General features: G+C 32.2%; 1 protein-coding gene across 8 annotated transcripts in view; it reads right to left on the bottom strand.

Moving 5' to 3' along the window:
- The window catches only part of TBC1D32 (TBC1 domain family member 32), a 225,932-nt gene that overhangs the window by 25,498 nt on the left and 181,883 nt on the right, over positions 1–18,551 (bottom strand). For all 8 annotated transcript variants that reach the window (XM_017958365.2, XM_017958364.3, XM_017958362.2 and 5 more), the window contains 3 exons: positions 9,453–9,522; positions 6,487–6,602; positions 5,930–6,084 (listed from right to left, as the gene is read on the bottom strand). In XM_017958365.2, coding sequence (XP_017813854.2) covers positions 5,930–6,084; positions 6,487–6,602; positions 9,453–9,522 — 341 coding nt within the window. The remainder of the gene's footprint in view (positions 1–5,929; positions 6,085–6,486; positions 6,603–9,452; positions 9,523–18,551) is intronic.

Here is an 18,551-nt window from a genome sequence, read left to right as displayed (position 1 = left end):
TATTCTTGGCTTTGGCCAATGATTCTATAAAGTCAAAGGATTTTAGCTTTGTCAGCTCTTGAAGATATTTGCATTGTCCCCTTTACTATGTTGATATTAACCTAAATCTGACCCTGAATTAATGATAATTCAAATTGGGAATGATATGAGAAACTCATCTCTAAAACTGGGAAAGAAGTGCACAAGGCATTCCCATCAAGGTTCTCAGACCAACTATTTTGTATAAAATTTATGTTTATTTTTATATAATTGTATATTGATAGTTACTTATATTTTATTTTATATATAGTACATATGTATGTGAATATATACACACATATACATTTACAAACGTGTTTATTTTTTCAATTTAGATCTTAGGTACACTTTATCATTGCATATGATCAATAATGAACTGGGTATTACCAAAAATTTGACATATGCCCATAATAATTGTTTTTTAACAAAGAGTAATAAACCTGAAGGTATAATTTTATGAAAAGAAAAACTGTTCAACTAGCAATTATATCAATAAAAACATTAATCAAATTAGATCTCAAGATTTTACATAATTCAAAGACTGCCAAAAAGGTATCTTATCTTCTTGCTTTTACTGGACAAATCTTATTTTCAAACTTTTTAAATAAAATAAAGTTAATACTTTTAACTTAAAACAAATTAAACTCATAGCAATTATATGAGTTGAAATATGGAAGATTTCTTTAAAGCCTTATTGCTAATGCTAGGATGCTTTTAAGAATTTAGGTTTGAGTTATGCACTGAAGTTTCTGAAATCAGCAAGTTGATTTACAGTGGTTTTTCTGTTTTATCATTCATCATCATAAATGATTTATTATTTCACATTCCAGAAATACATATTTGTAGAAACATAAATATTTATGTAAATGTATATTTAATGAAGGGCTCTCCCGGAGATACCTCACAGTACTTGAAAAAAACATTATTTTTGTGCATCAATGAATGAAGAGATAGCACAGTAAATGGATATCTTGTAGCCAACTTTGTATCGATATGTAGGACAAAAACAAAACTTTAATGAGTCATTAAAATAATAATATGGACTGAATGAGAAATAGTACCCATTGCTTTATCTTCTTTTGTGAAATACTGCAATGTGCTTCACTAATGATGATTTGTAGAATGAGCAAATTTAATAAGCATATATGAAAACAAAAATCAACTCATAAATACATTTTGGTTTTTCCATGCAAACTTAGGTAATAATTTTCTGATTACATGTCTACTAGTAGTATAAGAGTTCTATGTATAGGAAATGATTCATATACAGGCCACATTAGAAATACCTTTAGAGTAGGTCCATTAAGAGATACAGACAATAGATTTATTAATTATATTTTCAAGGAAAATAAGTCATTGTTATGTAATGGACTCCCTATATTGAGGCAAGAGTTCTTCTATTCTTATAAATTAGACTCTTTTGGAAGAAATTTTGCCATACTTTGTGGTAACACAGCTCCTGATACCAAGCCTTGCATAGAATAGTTGCTCAACATATTATTGACTGAATGCTAAAAAGAGAACATGCTAATGATTACACACACAGATTGCACAGTATGCAATTATTAGTGTCTTTTCTTTTTGTCATACAGTAAGCTCACTTATATAAAAGTTTCATTAGTTGATCTATTAATTACCATTTCATGCCTCTATTTTACAGTAAACATTGTTCATAAAACCAGATCAATAGTGACAGCTCTGAGTCACATGAATATACACAAGGTCTTCTGAATCATCAAATGATAAATTGTTTATTATACTTAAAGTGTTTTCATGTAATTTGTTTAGTCACCACTCTCTGAAAGGACAGTAACTCTTTATCATTCAGAATATCGGATTAATGGAACACACGCAGGACAACAGCATTTAGCATCATCTAATTAATAATCTAATACATAAACTATGCTAAGACAAAGTGCAAAAAAACTGTCAATAAAAACATTGGCTTTGTCGATCCTAGAAAGTGACATAACATGAAGCAAGGACTTACAGCATTTAACACTCTTCAGAATACTGTATATTACTTTAGTGATTAATAATAAAAGATTTATGTTTAAAAATAAAACATAGTGGTCTTAGTTTTTTTTTCTTCCATTATAGGTCTTTTGATGAGTCATTTTATTCCTGATATTAAGAAAATAAACTAGTTCTACGTTGCTATGAAAATTAAATAGAAAGACCCCATTAGAAAGATTTGAAACTCTCCAATTCAAACGGATTCAGTCTAGTCTGGTCCAATCTAATCCTCCACCTTTCAGACTTTGTGGGAAAAAAAGATGTGCCATGCTTTACAGCAACGTTGTAGTTAACTTGTGCATCATGCACAGGGGTAAACAAAAAATTTTGCAGATTTTTTAAAACTTTGATTCTATAATTCTAGATAACATCAATCTTTCTCCTGTCAGAAAAAAAAATGGGAAAACTGAATCTGCAAATATGATTAAGACTTATAGTCACATATAAGAAAAGGAAGGGGTTTTACACTAGACATCTTTCCTACAAGTGATTGGTCACATGGCTTACATTTGTTGATATTCTACAAAGGGGTTACAAGTATGTCATGCCATTCTACTAACTGTAAAATTTAAATGTAAATTTATACTTGAATACTATTAGAATTTTTAAATCCATGAACTTTCTGAACTAGGTAATTGTTATTTTAAGAAGAGTAAGGGAGGGCTTCTGTAGTGGTTACCCTATAACTATTGCATGAATTTCCTGTTGAACTATACTACTTCATTTGAGTATTACTTCAGCCTGATTTATCAGTGGAGTTTTGTTTGTATATGCATGTAAAATGCTCTGGTTTTTATTTCAGTTTAATTAGGTTTCCTTTTTCATATGTTTTTACAGAGAGAGGAAATTTGTGATCATTACTTTTATTTATTCTTTGAAATTACATATTCCTACTATGAAAATAATCTCCTCATTTTTCTTAATATATCATTTTATTAATGGCTTCATTGTTAACAACTGGTCAAACTCTGATTCTTGATCAAACTCCATAAAGAATAACTATTTCATTATTTAGAGTGCTTTTTTCTTAGTAGCAAAGAATAACTGAAGATAGTTTAAATCAATACATTAAAGGGTTCTTCTGGTGTAAATGATTTCGAAGGATAATTTTTCAAACTATTTTTATCTCATATGAGTAATATAATCATAGTTTACAAAATTTTAAGAACTTCAAATTAATGTTTCATTACTTCCTGTTTTGCTTATCCTAAGCTTATTTTTTTTTAAACCTTTTTAAGGTCATTTGTTTAAAACATTCTTACGAATGCAGGGGATCTAGTATCTTTCAAATACATTTTCTAAAATAAAAACTTACAGATCGTTACATATTTCTACTAAAATATTAATGTACGCGTCTCACAACTGTAATCCCAGCACTTTGGGAGGCCGAGGAGGGCAGATCACAAGGTCAGGAGATCGAGACCATCCTGGCGAACACGGTGAAACCCGGTCTCTAGTAAAAATACAAAAAATTAGCCGGGCATGGTGGTGGGCTACCCAGCCGGGTAGTCCCAGCTACTTGGGAGGTTGAGGCAGGAAAATGGCGTGAACCCGGGAGGTGGAGCTTGCAGTGAGCCGAGATCATGCCATTGCACTCCAGCCTGGATGACAGAGACTCTGTCTCAAAAAAAAAAAAAAAAAAATATATATATATATATATATATATATATAAATTTGCACACTCAACATACATTTATTGAGTGATTACTATGGGCCAATAGTTTGGGACACATCTATGAACAAAACAGAAAACTCTTTTCAAATAACTTACATTAAGTGTATAGATAAATAAATATTAGGACTTGATATAGGCTATAAAAATGTTAAAAAATAGGACAGGGTAATGAGGTTGAGGTAAGTGGAATTGAGGAAATAGGCTGATTTCTTTTTAGGTTGATTACAATAATGTGAGTTTGAGTTAAAGAAGGTAGACAAGTTTGTACTAATTAACAGCTGAAGCCAAAGTGTCTGTCACCATGTTGCATATTTGTTCATATTATCAAGTTGCATAGAAACTATCACCACAATGTTTGAGACAATGGAACAGATGAAATAGAAAAGGTATCACTTTTAAATAATATATTAAGACTTACTGAATGCACTATCAAGTCAAGTGACGTAGGGGAAATAGCAATTCAAAAGTTTGTAAGTCAGAAACATTTATACTGTCATATAAATGTAAGACATTAGTAGCAGCACTTAGCTAACAGTTCTAGATAGAATTACTGCAGAGGAATCTTAACAGCATGTCATTTGTTTTACAAAGAAGCATCAAAACAAACTACTGGTAATAAAATTCAACTTGATACATTTGTAATTGAAAAGAAAAAATGATGCTATGGAAGGCACTGCATTAAGTCTTCACTGACAGTATAGCTGCATCAGTAGAAAGGTGTCAAGGCTTTACATCAAGAGATCATTCTGAAAACCCCGAGCCAGTAATGTGTCACTCCCTTCCATTCACATATTCCATATTCAGTGATGCTATCAAAATGGTAAGTCAAATAAAATTCAAGCTGCTAGAGTCCTGCTTGTTTTCAGCTTTACTGAAAGAAATGCTATCAGAACACAAGATCATCGATGCTATGAAAAAAAATAATGTACTATTTTATAGGCTCAAAGTATAAATAGAACTTTAGAAAATTATGGTTCAATATGATTCACTGGTGATGTTTAGATGGTGTCATAATCTGAACACTAAAGGCAGAACTGTTAAGACTAGTGGAATGTAGATATTGCTTTAAAATATTTGACAGGAGAATGAATGATTGGACACAAAATCCATACCCATTATCAAAAGATTTTCAACACTACATCTGAAAATGAACGAGTGAAAAGGCTGTTAGGTTTTTTAAAATCTTCAACTACAGTTTAAAGGAACAGAATTACTCAAATTCTGGTTAACACCAGGAAAATAGTTTCATTGATTGGAGAAAAACCAGTGCATACTTTTTTTGCCATTTGTTTCCCTCTATTCATGGGAGGGAAATTTCTCATTATGGTGAAGACCAATTACTGGATGATCTTTTTAAGTAACTGTACATAGCTACTTGAAGCATAACCTTATAAAATTTTAATATTTAATGTATTCCATGATGAATTAATTTTATTTTCCTTATCACAAATATATATTGTAAAAAACACCTAATGAAGATTTTCATCTCCACATAGATACTCGCCAATCCCCTTAGTTTATCCTTGACTGCCAAGTGATTTCACTGTCCAAATCCAACATACCATGGAAAAGGTTTGGGAAACGTTAGCATAGCTGATATGTTTGGCAGTTTCCCCTAGTTGCAAATCTTAACAACAGCCTATAAATAAATAAAATAAACATAAACATTATAAATTGATTGAGGGATATACTTACCTCTAAAGTAACCTCTGAGATTGCATAAGATTAGTACAATCTTTTAAAATACATTACAATACTTTAAAAAACACTCAGTATAGATTTCCAAAATATACATAAAATGAGTGATTCTCTTATTCTATAGAAAATAGTTACAATATCTTCCTAATAAATGATTTTCTTATACCATAATCAGCCAGAGATTCTTTCTAACCAAGCAATGATACAAAACACCAATTCAATAGTTCTCTTTTTACGTGCAGAATTTAACTGATATAACTATCATTTTTATTTCATTACCATGTTTCTACTTCATGAAAATGCTTCTAATATAAATCATTCAGTTACTATTAGGTAAGACACCAAGTATCTGAGAAAATGTCACATCTACATAATCAAAGAGAATCTGTCAAAAAACATTCAAGTAGAAAAATGAGTATAATTTATGACAAAGTCCTTCAAATACAATAACACCCCAGTGAATGTAAGTATAATGTCTCTTAAATTTTCAAACCCTTTTTTAAAAACAGATTGAAGTCTTACAGAAATATGTAGTCTTGGCAACCAAAGGAAAGCAGAAGTCAGAAGCCTGGAGAATTGACGAAGAAATTGGAATGTTTTTTCTTTGTCTCCCAACATTATCATGAACAGAGAAGATACAAACCAGTCATGGCCAGTATAATTCCCTTGCAGGTAGACTGAAAAACTAAGTTAAGAAAACTTCACAATATTTTGTAAGACAAAATATTAAAATTCTATAAATAAAATACAATGAATATGTTAAACAAAAAAGCAGACATTCTTATTCTGAGTTTATGAAATCTAGTTTTTAAATATTCTTAGATATGTCTGAAAATACATTCTAATGACTTTCTTCAGTTTAAGATTCAATGAGTAAGACTAAGTATAATGATTACAACTCAATTTAACAAAATTCATATTTAAAATACAGAATAAAATACTGTAAGAATATATCATAACAAATCACTAATATAGCTCAATGTACTATTTTACTATAAATGTGTCCAGGTATACCATCAAAGAATCATGAAAAACATGTGAAAAAAATTAAATATTGTGAATCTACTCAAAAAGGATACGAAGAGAAGATTTTACGGAAGTTTGCTGCTGTTTCAGGAATCTCTCACAATGCTTTAAAACCAAGGTAAGATCATTTTCTGCACCATCTTTTAAGAGATTGAGGAATTTGCCATACCTATATTAAAAGCCCACAAAACATAAAAAATATCAGGTCTTGCAATGAATGTTTTAAAATTACTTCTTTTAGCATAACTATGTTATACAGAGCACTTATGAAAGATTAGCTCTCAATATATGTATCTGATGATTATGACATATTTGGATTAGCAGTATTCATCTGGCAAATACAGATAACTTTAAAGGAAGATGAAACAGTAATGAGAGAACAAAATGATGATATCCTGTAGATGAATAGTATAATATAAGCATTTTTTCCTGAACTGAATCTAAAATATGGAATGTTGACAGGTTAGTTTTACAAAATGTTGAGTGTAGAAGTACCTGTAGAGTTCATACAGTAATGGTCCTAAAGGGAGGTGGTACTTCCCTCAGGGGCCACCTTGGAAATTTGTAGGACTATTTTTCATTGTCATAGTGATCGGGGGGCACTACTGGTACTTAATGAGCAAGGGTCAGATGATTAGACATGGGACAGTCCTGAACAATAACTTGCAAATGTCCTATTTGTTACTGGTATGGATGAAAAAGTTGTTTATAATTATCTGAAACTAATTGCCTTAAAAAAAAAAACTTCTGTATTTTTTAGTATATATACAATGCAACTATGTGTAAATCAACCAAAGGTAGTGCTTTTGTACTTCTGTACTTTTGAAACCTTACTAATATTTGCTCATCACTTTTTAAAAAGTTTCTTTGGGCCAGGTGTGGTGGCTCACGCCTGTAATCCCAGCACTTTGGGAGGCCAAGGTGGGTGGATCACGAGGTCACGAGTTTGAGATCAGCCTGACCAACATGGTGAAAACCCGTCTCTACTAAAACTACAAAAATTAGCTGGGCACGGTGGCATGCATCTGTAATCCCAGCTACTCAGCAGGCTGAGGCAGGAGAATCGCCTGAACCCGGGAGGCAGAGGTTGCAGTGAGCCAAGATCGTGCCACTGCACTCCAGCCTGGGTGACAGAGAGAGATTCTGTCTCAAAAAAAAAAAAAAAAGTATTTTTGCTCGTGGCAACACTGTAGTATTTGAGCAACGAAATCAAAAATTCGTCTGTAACATGAAAAAATGCTCATCATCACTGGCCATCAGAGAAATGCAAATCAAAACCACAATGAGATACCATCTCACACCAGTTAGAATGGCGATCATTCAAAAGTCAGGAAACAACAGGTGCTGGAGAGGATGTGGAGAAATAGGAACACTTTTACACTGTTGGTGGGATTGTAAACTAGTTCAACCATTATGGAAAACAGTATGGCGACTCCTCAAGGATCTAGAACTAGATGTACCATATGACCCAGCCATCCCATTACTGGGTATATACCCAAAGGATTATAAATTATGCTGCTATAAAGACACATGAACACGTATGTTTATTGCAGCACTATTCACAATAGCAAAGACTTGGAATCAACCCAAATGTCCATCAGTGACAGATTGGATTAACAAAATGTGGCACATATACACCATGGAATACTATGCAGCCATAAAAAAGGATGAGTTTGTGTCCTTTGTAGGGACATGGATGCAGCTGGAATCCATCATTCTTAGCAAACTATCACAAGAACAGAAAACCAAACACCGCATGTTCTCACTCATAGGTGGGAACTGAACAATGAGATCACTTGGACTCAGGAAGGGGAACATCACACACCGGGGCCTATCATGGGGAGGGGGGAGGGGGGAGGGATTGCATTGGGAGTTATACCTGATGTAAATGACGAGTTGATGGGTGCAGCACACCAACAAGGCACAAGTATACATATGTAACAAACCTGCACGTTATGCACATGTACCCTACAACTTACAGTATTATAATAATAAATAAATTTAAAAAAAAAAGAAAAAAATAAAAATAAAAATAAAAAAATAAAAAAATAAAAAAAATAAAAAAATAATAAAAAAAAAAATTCGTCTGTATTTGTAGCTGCCAGAGTCACAATGATTTTACATTTGGATGCCAGCTACATCTTCTACTGTAATATATTCAAACATTTCATAATAATTTTCTGTTTATTTCTTACAAATAAGATATTATATTGAGTTAAAAAAAATAGGTGACTAGCCTGCTTATATTATCTATGAAGTCCATTTCAGAATAGCAATAGGGCATTATAAAATATTTGTATAAAAAGCAGGCACAGCATCACAAAACATAATTAAGAGAATCATATGCCCAATGTGATACAGACGTGTTAAGTTCAAATTATTAAATAATATCATTTTCATCATGTTGTGAATTTATAAAAATGCTCGGCTTTTTAAATAAGTCTTACATGTATCTTTTTAAAACTTGATTCTGAAGATGACTCTATAAGTAAAATGGGAATGTTAAAATCCCCATTTAATAAGCAAGAAAGGAAGTTTCAAGGTTTCAGTCCTTAACTCTCTGTTCACTGTTTAGCTTATCCATTTATTTTCAAAATTACAACTTGAGTATTAAAAACTCAAACTGCAATAAGTTTTTTAATTTTAACTTCTGAATCTGTCCTTCAGGTACTTTTGTACTCATCACCACGGAATTAATCATATTCTGGAAAATAGTATGACTGTGCTACCAATGTGCTGACTTTTACAATGTTATTTTTGTAAAAAACCTGATAGTCATGAGAGCTTAAACACACTGTAATTGGCCTCTGGAATAACAATGAACTGTAAGTGATTTACCTGTAGAGGTAATTTAATCATGTGCCAATATCCTCAAAAACAAAGTCATTTTCCAAATGATAAACTCCGCATTTAAAGTATACAAAATAGTTGGTTGTTAAATTAAATACTACTGAGCACATATGAGGCAGATAAAACAAATTCTAGAAATGCACAAGGGAGATATTTCCCTATAATATACCTGACAGTCATTTTAATGCCAAGCTGCTGCACAGATGAAAGGCTTTCATTCTTCACATTTGCATCAGTAGCTAAAGACAACAGAAAACTGAGTTATAAAAGTGTATAAAAGTTTGCATAATAATCACAGTTTAATTGAAAATTGATGAAAGCAATATTTTTACATATTTTAATGCGAATTTTGAAAACACTGATGAATTCATTATTTTAGGAACTGTCAGTTACATTTTCCAAGGAATTAACAGAAAACTTTTTACAAATAACTTTTTCCCATAGAAAGTGTTGGAAAGCATATTAAATACAAAACAATGGTAGTTTTGAAACAATCTATTTAACTTGACTCTCAGAACAAAAAGAGGCATTGATCCAAAAAGTGATCTAGAAATACTACTTTCATCATGCAATATATACATAAAACTTTGAATTACAAATATATACAAGCATGGTTATTTCCTTCCTGACACTAATCTTTAAGTAATTAGTGTTCTACTTTTAATGTATGATAACATATGAGGGTAGAATGAATGAATTTCTTCTTGCAAGCCAAGTTTTCTTTGTGAAGTAGTTGTTGTAATCATCTAACCAAAAGTGAAGAAGGGGTTACTTATATCTTATATTGTAATATATTCAAACATTTCATAAAGAATCACTTTTCATTTATTTCTTACAAATAAGATAGTGATTAGCTTGCTTATATTATCTACAAAGTCCATTTCAGAATAGAAATAGCATAGTACAGAGGACTGCAGGAGAGGCTGAAAGTCTGGATTAGTTCTTGAGAACAGCAGAAGACCAAACTAGGAGTGAACCCTCAAAGGCACAACTAAATAGCATTCAGGGTCCAGCTGAACTTTCAACTTCTGGCTGAGAAAACTGTAGTATGCATACATACACACAAACACATGAACACACAATGCATGCACACACAATTAAGAGACTCATCACACAGTTATCTAGTGGTAGAGAAGACCAAAACCTAGGTTTTCAGAATATCATGAGGTTTTTTAATTTAATTTTATTTTTTTACTTCATTACACATTGGTGTTTCTCATACTATCAATATAATCTATTTCACTTCCAGGCTCATTCATCCCCTTAATAAATCATCTCTGATATAGTAAGTGTGGAACACCATGCAAGAAGCTATGAGGGATAAAAGATAAATCATACCTCATTCCCTAAAAAACTTTCCATGTAGTGTCAGAGATCAAATGTGTATATAGATAACTCTGATAAAGGTATTTTAAAGTCCTATATGAAATAGGAATGATACAGATAAAGTGTTACATGAATTCAGAAGATGAAGAGATTATGTCTAGTTAGGAAGAAGTGGCATTTAAGTTGAACCTTAACATATATAGATGTGCATGCTTATAGTAATACTAATGTTTTTTCCCTCTGGAAAGTATGATATAGATAGTTATCTTATTGGTAAAGGATGAGTGCACAGTGGGTGGAGACAGGTGTTAAGAATGGGCATTCCCATCATGATGTGTCCCATGGGCCACATTGGATTGTATCAGGAAGCACTGACCTAACACATCAGTGAAGAATATAATAAAGCTACGGAGCAAGGTGAGAGGAGTTGTCCAAAGGAACTGGATGCGTTAAATAATGAGAAGGTTGTTTTAGTTCTTCCCTGTGAAAGAAAAGAGTTCTTACATAGTGGTCTAGTTGTGAGGCCTGAAATGAGTCCTTTCACTTTTCTAGAGTTGTACAAATAATTTCCAAGGTCTAGACCCTATCTAAAACTTTATGAGACTGTATCTTCAGAGTAAAAAAATAACTCTACACATTTCAACAGATAATGATTCTCAACTATGGTGGTGCATCTTCTGAGGAACTTTTCAAAAACAAAGATAAATAGACTTGACTCCAGACTACTAAATAAGATTGCCAAAAGGGTATATGCAGTCATTTGTATTTTCAAAGACCTCTACAGTTTATTTCTTACACAATAAAGTTAAGATTTACATTTAAAGGAATAAAAGTTAAATTTAGATATAGTTACAATTGGATAGTTACACAACATTATCCAAATTTCACTTTAGTGTAGTGTAGCAAATTCTCAAAAAAGCTTTTAAATGAGAATATATGGAGGTGTTGGCATACCAAAACAAACACCAAATACCCATTTTAAAAAATCACTGATGTGAAAGAGATGTAAATAACTTTTGAATGAGCAAAACTATGGAGATAAAAATATGTAAGGAATAAAAACTTTCCCAAAGCAGGAATGAAGATATAAGAAAATGGGTTAGGAGCATATATTTTAAAATGGGCTCCAGGCCAGGCATGGTGGCGCAAGCTTGTAATCCCAGCACTCTGGGAGGCTGAGGGGGATGGATTACCTGAGGTCAGGAGTTCAAGACCAGCCTCACCAACATGGTGACACCTCATCTCTACTAAAAATACAAAAATTAGCCTGGCAGGTGGCACATCGTAATCCCAGATATTGGGGAGGCTGAAGCAGAATTGCTTGAACCTGGGAGACAGAGGTGTGAGTGGGCTGAGATCATGCTGCTGACCTCTAGCCTGTGTGACAGAACGAGAGTCCATCTCAAAAAAAAAAAAAAAAAAGAGGTTTCCATTTTAAATTTGTATGATATTTGATATACAATATCAATATACAATAAATCACTGTATATCATTGATATACAATAACTTAGCAAGCAAATTTTGTATTCTAAATACATCTCAGACAACAAAAGTTAGGTGGAAGAAACTTTTATTATATAAAACTCTGGACTACATTAACTTATAAGGCAGGAATTGAAATCTCAAAAATAAAACAAAATTGATGGGGAAAAATGAATAAGTAAAATGAAATAATTTAAAAAATGGACGTCTTCAGAGAATTTTGATCCATACGCATGGCTGGTAACGAGTAATTAATTGATGTAGGAAAAACAGTGCATAGGATACATAATACATACTTAATAAATGAATGAATGAATGAGTAAATGAATGAACCAACATCCAATGAATAGCAACAAAAGAAATTGTACTTTAAATATCAAACTAGAAGCAAGATGGAGAAGAAAACAGACATAGACTTAAAAATATTTTCTGTATATTAAAATCAAGTAACACATAGAAGAGATAGCTCCCACTCCCTGAAGTCACTGTGAAAAGCATAATGAAATAAGTTGTTGAAGAGTCAACCACCCAATGACATGTATAGCATCATTCTTACCCACTTACTAACAATGCTTAATTCAATCTAAGCTAGAGTTAATAATTAAATTATTCAAAATAACCAATACTTTTAATTATAAATGCAATAGTTTCAAAATAAAATGAGTTGACAAAATTTATGTAACATGAACTGAGACCACTCAGTGTGGTAATGCATTCTGTTCTATTTTTGGTTTGCAAAGCTAGCACATACAGCAGCAGTAGAAGAAATCAAATCTATCCTGCCTGGCACCTAATAGTGTGGAAAAAAAATAAACTTTCAGAAGAGTAAAGAATTTCTCCCATGGATGGAGAGGTAGTTACTGGTTGGCTGCTTACTGACTCTCCTAATGCCCTCCCTTATCTGTCCTAATGTAAGAAAACTCTTACTACCCAAAGAAATCAATGGACTACATTTCTTCCTCCCTGATTCCTTTCCCAAAGTCAGTCTGTAAGTTCTGTTGCTTCTTTTGTAATATGTAATTGTATCCATGCATTTTATTCAATTCTTACTACCACAGAATTCAGTACCTTGTGACCAGTCTACTGTACATGTCTCAGCCTCCTAATTGATGTAGTCAGGGTTATTTGGGAAAAAAAGCATTTCCCTGTCTTGATTATGCAATTACCCCTGCCTGGAAGACTTTTCCCCTCTTCTCTTGTTTCTTTCCATTCTAATAACCCAGGAGGCAGCACAAGTACTACTCCTGCTCTCTATTAACACTTCCTCCTCTTATTTTCCATGATGGCACCAATTTGACACAGATGTCATTTTCCACTGGACACCTGTGGCCCTTAAGATAAAACCCCTCTTGACAATTACCAAATTCAAATAGCATATTAAAAAGCATATTGCCTGAAAGCAAGTAGTCAGTTGAAAAACTGTCAGTTTCTTTTATTTTCTACCTTACTATATGCTGCAATTTGTTTAATTCCTAATTTTAGGTATATGCCCTATTTTTCCTTCCTGAGGAAAGGTGCATATTAAATATCTCTTTGCAATTATCACACACTGTGCTTTACTCACAAACGTTTCAGAAATATAAGATAGAAGAGAGCATCTTTGCTTTTCAAAGAAACTATAAAAGGTGTTTAAGGGTATTTAATTAAATTTAAAACTATATTTTAATAATCAAATGGTGAAACAAGAAAAATGTTGATTTTTTTCTAACTTTTGATTAGCATCACGAAGAGAAAAGAAATAAAAATACACATTACCCTGAAAGGGCCATTTAATTTATCATTTCAAAGAAGCAACTACACTAGAAAAAAATTCTCAACTTGTTCCAAGGAATTGAACCAACAAAAAGGAAATGTCTGTTAAGATATGGAAAGATACCTGCATGAATTTACAAACTGCAAATGTGCAGAAGTTTATCTGTTTGTTCTTTCCTCTTTCTTTAAAGGGATAAACAGTCAAACTAATTTGATTTTTCCAGATTTGCAAATTTTATAATGGACTGAAATCCTGAGGGAGCTAACAACAGATGGATGATTGTGTTATTCTAATTTTAACTACCTTAGGGTTTAGAAGGCTGTCATTTTTTAAAAGATAATCAATTTCTCATTTCCAGAAACCTAAAAAAAATTGAATACATCTACCCAGTATTTGATTTAAAACATTTTATATCAAAACAATTTTTAATTTAAAGCAAATAGAGTGAAATTTTACAATAAAAAAAATTGTTCCACCAGCCAAAAAATACATGATAAAGGATGAGAATACCTAAAGCCTTGGGAAGAAAACAATGTAATAGCAACAAGCTCAGTATATCACAATAATGAATATTAAACAATCAGTCAACAGAAAGTCACTTCATTTTTTGGCTTTACTATCAGACTGGTGAATAGCTTCAGCTGGAACCTTTAAGGAATTTAAATCCGCATTCAGGGTTTATTTGCCTCGCTAATACATTCAACAAAGCCGACATCTGAGATCTCACTCGGCATAATTTAGAAATATAACAGAGGGCAGTAAAGCATGCACACTGAGCATTCAGTTGTGCTGAATATTTAGATAATATATATAATATTATTTTAATTTTAGATTTTCTACAGAAAATATGGTCCAATAAAACAATGTGCAAAAGAGAGCTACACAAATTGGAGATTATTATACTTAAGTCTAAAGAAATGCCCACTGTGGTCATGCAAATTTCCATGATTATCATACTTCTTATTCATTTCCTATTACTCCCCAACTTAACCATTAATAGTTGCATGTTTTTCGAATAAATTTTTACGTTCATTCCTAAGATTATAATTTTCTTCACAAATACTTTCCTTTAAAATCTCTTCCCAATTTGTTTTCTTTCATCTATGCCTCAATTTCCTCATTTTAAATATGATGATTATGTCTAGTTCAGAGAGGGTTGAATGGCACGAGGTTTATCAAGTGCCTCAACATAATACCTAATTTAAAAGCGGTGATCAATAGATATCAATTCCTTTCACTTACCTTAACTTTTGTTTAATAGTATCTTGTATTTTCTTCTCATTTCTTTTTTTTTCATTATCTTAGATCTCTTTTACCCCTTTCCCAGATTTGCACTAGATGTCATTATGTGTAAATAAGTATAGGTTCATCTATATAGTCACATATATCTAAATATGTGAATTGTTAGATATTTAAATTTGTTCCAGAACTATAATACATTTCTTTGAATATAGATGTGAATACAGTATGTGTGTGTGCATGTGTGTGTGTGTGTGTGTGTATATATATAATTAAATGTCATATTGAAGATACAAAGGAGTTTGATACCTAATGTAACAATTTAATCTAGCCATATATAATATAATAAAACTATCAAAATGGTAGTTTAAAGTGAATGCAGTAGGAGCAGAGAAGAGAGAATCCTGCTTAGGAATAAGAGGAGAGGTTACATTCTAGCTGAAACTTTACAGGTGAGTCGGGCATTATCATGTGGATGTCATGGAGAGGGAAGCATTCATCTAGAAGGAACAACAGGAGCAAAAATTTAGTGAGGCAAATGCGCAGAATGTGTTTGGGCAGTTAATGGTAATAAGGCTAGAAAGATATGTCTAACTTGAATAAATAACACATTCAAGTTATTTATTCAAGTTATTTATTGAATAAAGTTATATTTATTTATTTATTATTATTTATTTATTTATTATTTATTTATTTATTATTATTTATTTATTTATTTATTGAATAAAGTTATTTATTGAATAAATAACACATTCAAGTTATTTATTCAAGTTATTTATTCAATGCTGAAGAATGATGGTTTCTTCAGCAAAAGAAGAAGTCACATCACCCTTACAGGAAAGATGATCTGTTATCAGTAGTATATGCTAACTCTATTTTCTTCACTGTCTCTTTATTCACTGCCCCTTAAGTATTGGATATTCATCCGTGGAAAACTTCATTTCTATACTCCGTTTTTTCCTTTACACAGTTACTATTATAAAATAATCTTTGTAAGGTACAGGTGAATCAATTAAAGTTTCTGCTCAGAAATCTTAAATGGTTTACTCTATTGCCTATTAAGATACTCATTGACACACTTTATAAAGCCTTCCTCCATCATTCTTTTATCCATTCTTTCCTTTTTGTTCCAGGTGCAGAGAATGACATTTATTGACATTATTGACATTATTGTTGACATTTATTGACATTATTGTTCCAGGTGCAGAGAATGAAATGATAGGTAAAACACACACACACACAAAAACCTAAAGAAATTTACAGGAATGTGAAGAATTAGATACTAAGTCAGAATATGAGAAAGAAATTACAATGAGATGTATTGGCTTTATATACCAAGCTGATGGCTTAGTAATTTGTATGTGTAGCCCACACTTTTCCTCTAAACTCGAGTCACATGTGCAGAATGTATAAAGCATATTTACTTGAATGCCCAACAAGTATCTAAAACAATAAAAAAGCCAGCGCTTAATCTCCCATTCCTCTCCTATTCTTTTTTATCTCAGTGTACAATCATCCCATCCTCCTAGTAACTCAGAAAAATAGCTTAGACTCCTCCTTGACTCCTTTCTTTCTCTCATACCCCACATTCAATCTGTTACCCAATTATGTTGGCACTATCTTTAAAATATATCCAGAATCCAAAAACTTTTCACGATCTCCATTACTGACATCCTTATCTCAGCCAGTGCTGTTTTTCAATAGCTTCTTAACTCATTTCCCTGCTTCAGTCATTTGTCTTCCTTCGGTCTTTTCTCAAAACCACAGCCACAAAGCTCTTATAAAATGTAAACCAGCATGTCATGCCTGTGTTCAAAACCCTGCAACGACTTTCAAGATCCTGTATCATGCTCTCCTATCTGACTTTTAACACCACCAATTCCTCTCCTTTACTCCTTTCCAGCCATATTAGTCTCCTTCATGACCATTTGTTAGCACTCTCTTGCCCTGAACATACCCATATATCTTGCCTGTACTTCCCCTGCTGAACTGTGGTTAAACAAAACAAAACAAAAACACATCATCAATAAAACTTTATATGAAAACTATTTAATACTGTAATCTTCACTCCTAAAACTTCCCAGCTACTTTTTCTGTTGTGTATTTCCTCATTTATCATTACACCTTTTAACTTACTGAATATTCTACTTATTTTCTCTCTTCCCACTAGAAAGTAAACTCCATAAGGGGAAGACTTCTTCTGTCACAGTGTCAGTACCTAATACAGGATAATTTGTTGAATAATGAACATGTGTGTCTGGGACAGAGGGTAGTTGGGAGTGATGTAAAGAGTTTAGTGTTCTGCATGGAAAGAAAGTATGATGCTAGAAAAAAGGAAGGGGCAGGATGATGTAAGATCATGGGTACCATGATAATAAGCTGAGACTTTATGCTGTGGTCAATGGTGAGAAATGGCAGAGGAATGATTGGGTAGATTTACATGTCAAAGATCACTCTGAGAGCAGTGTAAAGAGCACCTTTGAAAAAGAACCAGACTCCAAGTAGAGATACCAACTGACAAGGTTATTATGATGATTTCTCTTGTTACAGATCTTAATGTAAAAGCTTTCTATTTTTCCCCTCTCAGTATGATGTTAGCTGTGAGTTTACCACATATGAGCTTTACTGTGTTAAGGTATGTTCCTTCTATGCCCAATTTGTTGATAGTTTTTTTCTTTTTTTTAATCATAAATGATGTTGAACTGTATCAAATGCTTTTTCAGTATCTATTGAAATGATTCTATAGTTTTTGCCTGGATGATCTATCCATGGCCAAAGTGGAGAGAAGTCCTCTACAACTGTATTGCAGTTAATCTCTCATGTAAATTCTAGTAATATTTGTTTTATGAATCTGGGTGCTCCAGTGTTAGATGCATGTATATTTATTACTGTTATATCCTCTCACTGAATTGATCCCTTTATCATTATATAATGACCTTTTTGGTCTCTTTTTATAGTCTTTGCCTTAAAGTCTATTTCATCTGATATAAGTATAGTTACTCCTATCCTTTTATGGCTGCACTAGCATAAAATATCTTTTTCCATTACTTCATTTTCAATCTATGTGAGTCTTGATAAGTGGAGTGAGTTTCTTGTAGGAAGCATATAGTTAGGTCCTATTTTGCTATTCAGCCATTTTGTATCTTTCAATAGAAAAATTCAGTCCATTCACATTCAATGTTATTATTAATAATAACCATTTTATTACTTGTGTACTAGTTACTGTGTGATTCCTCTCTTCCTTTATCCTTTCTTACTACCTTCTTTTGCATTTATTTTTTTCTGCTAGTATTTTTTTAGGGTACCTATTATAGGGTTTTTTTTTTGTTTCTGTTTCCCATAAGGCTTACAAAGCCTTACTATAGTTATAATGATATTATTTTAAAAAGATAATAACTTGATTGCAAAAACAAACAAAAACTATATACATTAATTCCTTTCTACCACTATTTTGAATTTTTGACGTCA

Source organism: Papio anubis, chromosome 6 (genome assembly GCF_008728515.1).
Source record: "Papio anubis isolate 15944 chromosome 6, Panubis1.0, whole genome shotgun sequence".
NCBI lineage: Eukaryota > Metazoa > Chordata > Mammalia > Primates > Cercopithecidae > Papio > Papio anubis.
The sequence above is the reverse complement of the archived record's forward strand: the minus strand, read 5'-3'. Positions and strand labels throughout refer to the sequence as shown.